Below are 12,172 nucleotides of genomic sequence, written 5' to 3' on the forward strand. Positions count from 1 at the left end.
CTGTCCACGCAATAAAGAGAAGATCCTGTAAATAATTATTTCAGCCAAGCAACAGCCCCAAGTCATCAAATTAGTACTTCAAAGCAGAACTCTAGTAGGTGAAATGTAGCATAGCATCATTTTCTTTGCTGAAACTCTTCAATTGTTGTCCAATGACACAAGGTACAACTAAATGGTAATAAAGCCAGACATCACAATGCTCAGCTAAAATGATTTTACATGATAAAATTAATTAGGCTGTTTTTCAGCCTAAACAGTTCTGTGATTCTGAGTCTATGATTCAGCACCAATGCATAAGAAAACAGAAACTTATAGGATAAGAGTAGCAAAGAAACTTAACAGCATTTTACTGCTAAATCATCTGACAAAAAAATCAAAAGATCAGCTGAGATCAAAGGCATGAACTCTTGTCTTTGCTGACTTTTATTTTTGCCATCTCCTTTACCAAACCAGAATTTCACCTGGAGTACGTGTATTTTGCAGTGAACTGTTTTGGGAATACCCAATGTATATATTCATGACACCTGCTACATTATGTCACACAAAGTGGCATTGTGCAGAGATCCTGTGTTGTGAAGTTGGAACAGTCATAGCATCATCCTGCTGTACCTGGGATAATTAGTCTCTCTGAGGGTGCCTAACATGGTGATGTATCTCCCAGCTCTGGACCCAGCTCCCTCATCTGTACCTTGGGGACCTTTGCACTGCACAATGTAGGAGATGTATTTCCTGCCCTGGGTACAAGTCTGTTGTGCACATATCTCCAGATACTCATGCTTACACCATTGCTGTTGAAATGTGTTTATAGTGGATGCTCTCAAAGCTGTTTGGGTTTAAATTCTTCAAATTCATGCTGTGGAATTGAGTTGAGGTGAATTAAGATGCACAAAATAAATTAATTATACTGTATCTTGTTATGAATGAAATCAGGCTTATCATGATTAATTTTCACCTTCAGCAGCCTCACAGAAGTAATCTTGGGTAGTTTGGTGAGGATGCGTTTTAAAATTGGTTTTTGTAACATATAATCTGTGCTTTACATAATTTATGGTTAGGTATTCAGACTAATTCACTACTGGTGAGCCATAATAGTTAATTTAGAAATTTTCACTTTATAACTTTAGGGTTATATTTTGAATCTTTGTTTATGCTCACATATATTTTGAATTAGTTTCTGCTGTAGACAAGGTGTAGCATGTCAGTAGAAAAACTATGCTATGCTTTTTGTACGTGTTCTCTCATATAAATAACCATAATTAAGAAACAGCCTCATTGAAACCCGAAGGATGAAATTATAGACAGAGAATTAGAAGAAAATTGGAACCTCAGGTTCTAAAATGGATTAATGTGTCCACTCATTCAGGGGAAGGGAAAAAAAACTAAGAAGAAGAGGAAAAAAGGTATTTTTGTCATTTATATAGCAAATAGTTGTAAAAATAAGCACCATCTGGAGTGGCAGAAAATATTCTGAAACCAAGGGTTTCTTTTTCGTAGACTTGGTCATATCTAATAAAAATCTCTTGTCAATTTAACTGTGCTGTTCTTCATCAGAATAAGATAAACAGTACTTGATAAACAAGCAAGTAATGAAAAACACAATAAACATGCTGGTAGTTGTCTTCATAAATTACAATAAAAACTGATATTATTTTCCTGTTGTATACTGCTTCGGTATTTGAACAAGATTAATCATGTATGCAGTACTCATATAATGTTTGAACTAGTGCAGCAGAAACAAGCAGTAACTCACAAAGTAAAGATGTACTAATACAGTCTGTGGGCATGGGCAGAAGAGAAATTCCATTCAGTCTTCTTTTAACTGCCTCTCTTGGCTTTTGCGTTGTAAAATGCTCCTTTAGTTAGTTAAATTTTTTAATATGTGAGCTAAGCAAATGATTGACATGTTGGAATGTTTTTGTAACTTACCTTGGTAATTATTCATTAGCCAATTGAGTCTTTGGCCTCAGATGAACAGCCATGAATCAGCTTTGAGAGGAAATGGTTAATTTCATCTAGTGAGTATCATGAATTTGATATTAAAAAAAGGAGAGAGCCAGAATCTTTTTACCTAAAATGATCTCTCAGATACTTGTCAGATTAATTCAGCACTGGGTGTGTTTGATCTGATCTTTGATCTTTGCTTTTTTTTTTTTTGACCCTAATTGTTTGCTCTGACCTGCTCCCTCTGCTGGAGTCTTGGATAAACTGAATGGCAAAATTGTTTCCTGAAAAGATTAATCATGCACGTACTGTTTGCTTTACAAATGTTCTGCAGTCCAGATATAAGTAAGACTTTGATGGTTGTTTATATGGCAGAATTGCCTATGTTCAGGAATAATGCATAGTGTTTAAAATCACTCTGTTACAGAGCTTCTGCAGTAATAAGCCAAATTTTGCTGTGTGTGACATCAGAGGAACTCAATGACAGGTGTTGGGAGTGCAAAAGTCTGGCCAAAGCATTTTGCTTACTTTGTGTTGAATCCAGATGTGGCCTGTCAGCCTGGCTTGCCAGGATCCAGTGTTGTATGGGCCAATACACAACAGCACGGAAGAGATGTAGACAGCCTTCCTGGCCTTACTGAATCATTGGAGCTTTCCCTAAGTTCAAGATGCTTGATCCTTACTATATATGTCTATTTACAATTGCAATTGCTGGAACAAGCACCAGTGGTGTGATTAGGAGAGGTGTGAGAGGGACAGAGGAAATACTGTCCATTTACTGGCATTAAAACTCCCTGTGAGGTGTGCAGGCACACAGGTGCACTGCAGGGTCTGTTCTCACGTAACCATACAACATCATTTGCTTTTTGCAGGGCATGTTTTAATACAAAGGAGTTGGGTCTCTGGAAAGAGTCAGCTTCTATGTCAAGTAAAAATTGCCTGTAACAAATATGTAACAAGCAATCTTCTTTAAGCCTTACACCTCTTCCATGTAAACCTGTAGCATGGGATCTGTTGCTGTTAATTTGCTATGGCAAGTAATATTACATAAGATAATGAATTTTTAAATACTTAATAATAGTCTTTATCATTATCAATATGAAGAAGGTCAGAAATATCCGTGCTCTTGCCACTTGATAGTGAGATTTCTTAGTCTGTGTAATGTCTTATCTACAATGGCTCTCTCTACTGCTTCTTCCTCTTAATCTGCTTCTTCCAGAAGATTTTTCCAAATACAAAGATGTACTCTTCAAATGGGAATTATTTAGTGGAAATTCCATGTCTTATTCATAGATTACTGTAAGATCCTTCAAAGAATCACAGATGAAGTTTGAATCTAGTTATGAGAAGAAGTGCTATGGTTTATGTGTCAGAAAACACAATACTGATTTATGCATGTTCATACTCTGCCCTATGCTGCTTTGCATGGGTGTATTAAACATGCAAATACATGACTAGCAATTTTCCTGTTGACTTTGAAAGATAATGCAATCTAGGAACATTAAAATGAAAATACAGTCTTTTATTCTCAGTCTCTTGACAGCTTATGCATTTTACTTTGGTAAATTGGTGTAAATGCCATGATTGGACAGTGTGATCTAATGAAAACAGTGTTGGACAACTCATCATCAGTGTCATTTTCCTCTGTGTAGTATAAGCATCTGTTTGACTGTGAACATGTCACTTAGCCATTAGGTGTCTTAGTTTCCTATCTGCAGATTGATGGTAATTATTATTTTATTTATTTATTGATACTCTGAAGTGAAAACATCTATAGCAATTTATTTGTAAGAAACAGGAACTTCTATTACTACAGTGTTGACAAATAGATTTATCTCCTTAATGGAGCTATAGCATATGAAGATATTTTCCATAAAGGATGAAGCTTTTGCATTAGTGGATGGCATTAATAGCCAACATATTCTTCCATCATACAGTGGAGCTAATACTAGCTATATTCTGCCAGGACTAGAAACAAGAGTACTGTGTTAAAAGGATAGGCAGGGCAAGGGAAGAGCGGAAGTAGGATTCACTTGTTCTATTTTGTGTTACTATATGTAAGCTAGTGTCAAATTTTGCTGTACATGAATTAGGGAAACTGTCTTACTTTAGAAACTGTTCTCAGCTGGTAACAACTAAGGGACTACATTCAGTCTATTGACAATGCTTTATGCTTTATCTTTCAAAGACTTCCTTAAAAAGAATTGTTAATACCTCTTGGATAAGGCAAGCTTAGAAAAATCAAAAATAATAATCCTAATAATCAGTCTTGATATTTTTTTAAAAATCAAACAGATTGCAACTGTTTAAAAAAAATAGGCTACAAAATTAATTGTCTTTCATATTGGATTATTGTATTAGACCTGGAATGGGTAGACAAGTTTGTACCTTTCAGTATAATAGACACCTAGCCTAGCAGAAGTTTTGCATGTATCCCTAGGCATACTTTTGTTCTCCTTTAAAAGGCATAAATATAATGTGCAAAACTGATCTTCCAAGATGAATAATCACTGAAACATCTCTTGTAATAACTGTTAATAAAAGGTTAGTAATGTGGCCTGCAGACTCATCTATTATATGTCAAGAACTAGTTCACTTAACTTGTTTTACTGGCTTTCTGGAATTCATTGTGAACTTTTAGGATGGTAACTATATGTTTTTTCGGTGTGTTTATGCATGGCCAGTAAAACTGGGGGAAACAAAGACCTGCTGTATTTGCCCTCTTGGATGCTGTTTTGCAGATGCTTAGACTTTGCTCATCTACTCACCCAGAAAAAAACCAGAGAGATGCATGGTGCAGTTTTCAATATTTTCTGGTCTTCAAAGATTCAATCAGAGCTAGGATTCCTTTAACGAGTCACCAGAGACACTACATGGTGATTGATTGGCACAGAGTATAATTAAGATATCATTATAGTGAGCTGTGTTGCCAATGCAGTCACTAAAGCTTCTTATCTTTTGAAAAGATGAAAGTTTCATTTGCTGGTATGTTGCTTTTGTAGTCAGCAGCTGGAAACAGGCTGCAGGAATGCTGATGGGAGAAGGGACAATGTGTTCATCTCACTGTTCAAAATAACATATGACCTTTTTGGTACGAAATAGCAGCTCATGGTGATTTTCACTGAGGCAGATGTAGAACTATGGCTGTCTCTATTCAGACCATTTGTAAACTTAGGGTATACTCTTACCATGTTGCTCCTGCTGTCATCAGTGGGGTTTGTATGTGCTGTGATGCTGGGAGATGGGAATAGTTCTGTTACACTGAGTTATTTAAAGGTTTTCAGTATTCAAATAATCCTAAGTTTTTCATCACTGTAGTTTATAAGAGTCTACCAAGATTTGATACAAAATAAGAACCATTCCACTGAGGATAGTTCCAATACCTTGATTTTAATACTTTTAAGCATTACATTGCAAATGCTGATGTGCAAAACAGCTTTCACCCTCTTCTCTTTCCTAGAGAGAGCAAACTGCTAATTTTTAAGGCTAGCCCTCAAAGGAAAAATCAGAAAACGCATTTGAAGGAAAAAAATCATCATGCATGCAGGACATAAGACATACCCACTGCAACTGCTATTGGTTTTCATAGTAATAATATGTAACACTAGAGTTTACCACCTAGCTGTTTTTGGCTGTTAGCTGTGCTTGATCTAGTTAATGGCTGTAAATCTCATCCTAGCCTTGTCTTCTTGGCAGGATAGTCCAAAATGCTAGCAAATCAAAATACTGAGAACCTTCTTTATTTGTCTCTACAGCAGTGTGAGGAATTTCTGTTCAGAAGCCCATATTTTGCAGTGTTGCTCACACAAGACCCACTGACCGATTGCATTGCATTAACTCTTTTTGTCTCACCTCTCTGAGCTTCCCCCCCTGAAGTAACTTTGGGCCATGACTCTTGTCTCCCTTAGTTATTCCAGTGAAAAAAAATTATTAAATGAATCTATGGTAATTCTGAAACAAACAAAAAAAATATTCTGAATCTAAAAACTGTGAGCACAGATGATGTACTGCTTTGCAGTGTACGGGATGTGGGTTTTTTTAGGGAGAAATAATGTCACCTATTTAACCAACTGGTATAGCTGCAAGAAGTACAGAGTTTTGATTTCTGTTCCTGAAAGTTTCTCAGTTTTTCCAACTGTATCAACTAGCCTCATCAAATGTTACCTCTCACTATCATCGTCTGCTTTATATCCTTAAACCCTTACAGCTACAAGAATAGCACATTACCAACATAGACTATAATGTCCTATGTATTAGTTGCTGGTATGTTAAAAACTAGTTTAAAAAGATTATTGAGCAACCTTGGGGAATAATTTCTGTTACTGCCAGCATCTGTGGAAGTATTTAGAAGATGCATAGATGTGGCACTTAGGGATGTGGTTTAGTGATGAACACATGGCAGTGCTGGGTTAACGATTGGACTGGATGATCTGAAGGGTCTTTTCCAACCCAAACAATTCCATGATTCCGTGAAATATGCATAGGTAATGTTTAGTAGTTCGGTTGCACAAAAACACCTTTGTATGTTATGTTCCAAGAAAGGAATCATGTGGAAAAAAAAAAGTAACCAGTCTAACAGAAGGAAATTATTTAACTGGTAGGTTTAAAAAGAGTTAGAAATTGCTGGGAAAAAGGAGAAGTTCTCCTCCATCATATGATGTGGTACCCATGCTTTACCACGAGTGGAGTCCAAAAAGGAGACTAGGACATTTACTGTTCACTGTTGGCAAATCCACTTCTGGGGTCTAAAGATGTTATTAAGGAAAATGCACTTATTTTTATTTTCTCCATGGGCATCAAAGCACATAATGAAAGCCACCTTCTCTTGTTCTAATCCTCTTAAGATATTAGGGTCTGGTCAGTAGACTGTTTCTGACTGGTTCATCATGGGGTCCTGTAGGTGATACAAGCAGACAAGTACTGCCTACTAGTAATAGAAATTAATATGCTAGAAAAGCAGGCTTCGGGTATGTCTCATCAACCAGTGCACTGGTTAGTGCTGGATTTGTAGAATGCCCTAAATCCGTGTGTATCTGAAGACGAATCATTCCTATCTTCCACCAGGGCTGGCTTTTTAAGTCTAAAATGTGATTTGGCATGTTTTCAAAAACCCATTAAGACGTGTTGAAAATATCATAATCAAAACAATCTTGTTAAAATATTTGGTTTATCTTAATATTCAGTAGTATATAATTCACTACCTGGATGAGTTTTTCATTTGCCAAATAAATCCATGTTTTTGTTTCTTTGCCAGAATAAATCCTTTGAGCCTTTATCAAAGTGAAAGGGCAATAACCTGCTAAACAGTATGAAAGAATTAGGCGATAAAGTGTTAGAGTAAAAAATGAATTTAATAAGTACACATTTTACAAATTATACTTTGATTTTGAAGTGAATGCAGAAACCTTACTCAGAAGTGATTTGATAATTGTTGCAAAGTATTAACACATTTCCTTTATTTCAAAATCTCTATGTGAAGTATGTTTTTAAATTATACATTTTAAAATTCACCAAAAAGATCAAACATCTAAATTAACTATGCTGACTAAAAGCATATATTCTGTAATGTGAAACAGACTGTGAATAATAAGAACTAGATGGAGTAGGAGTAAGATGCCTACCCACCAAAGTACAGATAACTTATTTACCTTTCAAGTTCTCAACAGCTGGAAGAAATAAAGTTATCTAAATAGTACCCAAAGTAGCTGGAAACTATAAGCACTGCTACAAACGCATACATATGTTTAAATAGTGAGGAGTTTTAAATTACTGTATAATGCTTGTATAAAATATGCAGGTCACTCCTAATTTTATTGTAAGAATCTACAGAAATTTTGATACAGTTGTGTAAGTTGTGTCTTCCACACAGAATTTTATTACGCAATTTGTTTGCAGTCATGGTGCTCAGTGAAAAGCAATTATAATGATACTGTGGGGTGTGGGGAAGACAGTGGAAAACAATGAAAAGGCAAGTTAAGAATAAAAGGGTATTATATGAAATTTAGTCTAAAACATAGCTTGAATGAGCTCTGACTGAGCTGATACTGCTGGTAGTTTCCTGTACCAGGAACTACCATGGAACCCCACCAGGAAGTGTGTTACAGAGCAGGATCACATTACACCCTTGTTTTATGGTTCATTTCACTTATTTAATGCAATTTGAGTACCTGTAACAAAAGAGCACTCAAAAAGGGAATGTTTATTATTTGAAAATATGTCATTTCTGTAAGTCAGGTTGGGTTTTGGGGACACCTGATGTGCCTGGCAGATCAGTATGACCATGCAACGGGCTCTATGGCAAAAGCAAAGTGGTTCCATATTCATGAAATTGTAAGGATGATGCAGGTACTCTGTATGTGTTTGCTTTTGCCTGTCAATTTTAGTAAACCAAGTGTTACTACAGTGCTACAACAACAACAACAAAAATCATAGTAATTTTCCTTTATTACTCCAAGCAAATTTTAATACTGTACAGTGGTTTATTAAAATTATGTCGACTAAAAGTGTTGTTTAGTGTTCCAGCTGATTTATAGAGCGTGATAAAACATTCCAAAATCTCTGGAAATGAGGAACATGCTATAGCCTGTATTGGTTTGACAAATCTGTGTTCGTACAAAAAAGGAATGTTTAATGTGCTAAGTAGATAATGATTCATCAATTCTGGCAGAGGAACTAATTTTTATTAATGTAGTACTTAAGAATGTGTGGAATGAACAGCTGGATGCCACAGTTGTGGCATGCCATATTAAGTCTCTGTCTGTTTTCCCCTACAGTGATCTCAGTATGAACAACATTACTAAGCTGCCCTCAAACCCTGTGCACAATCTCCGCTTCCTGGAAGAGCTGTAAGTATCATTGTATCCTTGATGGGCATAGTCAGCACTAGATACATTCCTGTGTTTGTCTCTCATACTTACTGTGGGAACCAGATAAAACGGTGCAGGAAAGCTGTCAGACTGACACTTTTGGCACATGCGGAAACACTTAGTTGAAAAAAAACCCATTTGCTTGTGATTCTGGAAATGAACTTATAAAAGAGTTACCATGAGGCTACAACTTCTCTAAGCAGAGACAGAGCCAAACAAATTAAAATTTTTAAACAAGGACTGTTTAAAAGAGCTGGATTGCTTTTTGGAAATAGTTAAGCAGCAGGATATTAAAAGTTTGAATACTGGCTCATGTTTATTAAAATCCCAAGTAAAGCTGTAATCAAAACCAAAACCTGCTGCCTCGTTCTGCCAGTGTCAAGGACAATTGAGTCCACATTTCATAGTATAGAGGCTTCTTGTCCTAATCACTTTTAATTACAGTTTCCTTACTCTTAAACTTAGCGTCCCTGAAGGCTGACTGCAGAGTGCAGAATACTGCAAAAAGCTTAGTTACGCTATCTACTACATTCACTGTGGGGAAAAAGTGCATTGCGAAAACTAGCTGATCAAGCGCAACATCAAAAGAGGAATGTTGGCTTGAAGTGATGGTGACTAACCAAAAGTGAAAAGTATTGTGCATTCATGAGACCTGGATTTGGCAGTGACTCTAGTTATAATGGCCCAGGCTTAAAAGAAAATTCAGGTTTTTGAGGAATGATGGAGAGTCTATAAGTGATGCACCATAGATCTTGTGGAAAAAAGCTGGCGCCTGTATTTGCATCAGTACTTCTAAGTATTGGTTAAAAGCCTTTTATGGAATGTGGCTTTTAAGTTTGTAGAACTGAAAACCTACTTCTTTTTTTAGCATGTTTATCTGATAACATGCCATAAAATCCACGTAAGATGTGCAAAGTCATGGTGCTGCTGCCCTTCTTGAAAAGATACGGTCTGTTTTAAGCTATGAAATGTGTACACTCCTCTGCAACTTAGGTGGGTATTGCACTGACAACTTTCAGCGTCTTTGCTAACGCTCAATTGAATTTTGCCACGTGGTCATTCTAGCCAGCATCTAGGAAAAAAACAAACAAACAAAAAAACAACAACAACAGCACACAAACAACCAAACAAAAAAGCTGTTTTGTGTGCTAACTTTGGACAATACGCTATTTGCAAGCAGGTTTTCCTTTCCTGTCTTATTTGTTTTATTCTCAGCACTTCTATTTGGAAAGCTTTATTCCATTTTATTCTTTCTCTCTTCCTTTACTTACTCCTTTTCTTTTGTTCTCAATATCTGTCTTGCCATTAGCGCAACTTTCAAATAATGTAACAGGAACATAACACTGAGGGATGTCACACATCAAGTGGAGTGAATCATGCCTCAAAGCCCTGCTTGTGAAGTTCTTCATCATGTTCATGTTTGCTTGTCCAATCTCCTCTCAGTTGTAATAACCCTACTAAAACCTGTCAACCCAATTGCTCTCTGGCCAGGAGAGAGGAAAGAATTTTAAAAAATTTAGGCTTTTCCTGGAAGGAAATTCTAATACAGCCAGGTTACCTTCACTCTTTCATTTTATGATTAGATTACAGAATCACAGAATCAGTGGAGAAAAGACCTTTGAGATCATGAAGTCTGGTCTATGACCTAACGCCACCTTATCAACTAGACCATGGCACTGAGTGCCATGTCCAGTATTTTTTTAAACACCTCCAGAGATGGTGAACTCCCTGGGCAGCTAAATGGCCCAAATTGTAAGACTTAACTCACTGCCTGAGAAACTGTTCTGTGGTGTGCGTCATCTTCCTCATGAAGACCTTCGAAAGTGTTCTTGCCTTTTCCTTGTGCTGGGCCTACCTTTTTCACTGGAAATATTAAACCTTTATTCTTACAATCCACTGCTCCAAATTAAGTAATTCCAGTCTTTCATTGCTGGTAGTACCAGCAAGGTATTTATTTTTTTACTATGTTTTGTTCTACATCCACATAATCTACTCTTCCTTTTGTTTCACAGTAGCCAGTCACTTCCATTTCTCATAAATTAAATGCTGTTTAATGAAGTCCTTCTGGGTTTTATTCACTTTTAAAATAAGCTTAAAAACGAAAGCCTTGGAAGATGTGAGGTAACTTCTCATTGTGCTGAGTGATTGTTTAGTGTTCAGAGGCATGCAAAGCAATTCAGCCTAGTATTATATAGGAAAAGGTATAGACAATGGAAAGGGAATTTTTGATTTTATTCCATTTTGAAGTAGAAGAGAACAGCCATTGTATTTCTCATGCTCCCTATATTCATTTTTTGAGCAGTGATTATACATATGAAAATCATTTTTCCCATCCAGGCATTGTCACATGATTTTTTTTCCTAGTCTGCCTGAGAAATCTGTGTTTTGTTTTTGTGGCACATTTAAAAGGTACTCTTGAAAAACATAATCTTGAAAAATATAACATAACGTAATTCAGACATCATTAAAATAAGATTTTTATGAGATCTGCACTAAATCAGTGTTTTATAAAGTTAAATTCCATCTTAGAAATGTCTAGCTGATCTTTGAAGTACACAACAGCAGGAGCTTGAAATGCAGCTTTTAGGGTTTCTCTAGTGTTTAAAAAAGTCTTATTTTAAGTCTCACTTAAAGATCCCTTTATTAGAGATCTGGTTCAAACATCTGATAACAGCTCATGACTGAACTACTGAATTTTAGTTTAGATGTTACATCCTCAAATACCTGGTTTGGCAATCCTATTAAGTGATTACGCTGAAGAGACTGAGGTTTTGTTAAAAGAGTTAATCAATTATTTTGATTCCAAAGCAGTGGTATATAAGACAGGTCTATTTAGCCTGTTCTGACCTTCCAGGCTGAATCTGATTCCCATTTACAGCCAAGGTTAGACACCTCTACATGCAGCATTCTTGCAAACCTGATGATCATGACTGGTACTTAGTCTTAATCAAAGACTATGATCACTGAAGTAAAAGATATTGAAAGTGTTTTTGAGGTGCATGTTCCTCTGAAAATTTTGGAAGCATTGAAGTACTTGCAACTTTCTACCTCCCCAAAAAATTAATTCTGAGCAAAATCTTTTATTTGTGAAAATTATGGGCCTTTCAGTTTTAATTTTCTCTTAAAACATATATGACAGAACTCCCACCAAGAAAGAACTATGCTTCAGCTGCTTGATTATCAGCAAGTTGCTCTGCATGAACTTGTACCACACTATGAAGTCAAATTCTTCATTACAAATTCAAAATAACTGCAGATATTTATCAGTCTGACCAAATCCAAGACTCTCACGTGGATTATTTCTAGACATATGTCATTATACAGGATGTGTAGAATGCCTGCTCTAATAGAGCAGAGAATTAGTG

At 36.2% G+C, this 12,172-nt stretch overlaps 1 protein-coding gene across 1 annotated transcript in view; it reads left to right on the forward strand.

Moving 5' to 3' along the window:
• LGR5 (leucine rich repeat containing G protein-coupled receptor 5) overlaps positions 1–12,172 on the forward strand; it is an 88,469-nt gene that overhangs the window by 28,323 nt on the left and 47,974 nt on the right. The window contains exon 2 of the mRNA XM_066319179.1: positions 8,715–8,786. Coding sequence (XP_066175276.1) covers positions 8,715–8,786 — 72 coding nt within the window. The remainder of the gene's footprint in view (positions 1–8,714; positions 8,787–12,172) is intronic.

This window comes from Sylvia atricapilla, chromosome 5 (genome assembly GCF_009819655.1).
Source record: "Sylvia atricapilla isolate bSylAtr1 chromosome 5, bSylAtr1.pri, whole genome shotgun sequence".
Lineage (NCBI taxonomy): Eukaryota > Metazoa > Chordata > Aves > Passeriformes > Sylviidae > Sylvia > Sylvia atricapilla.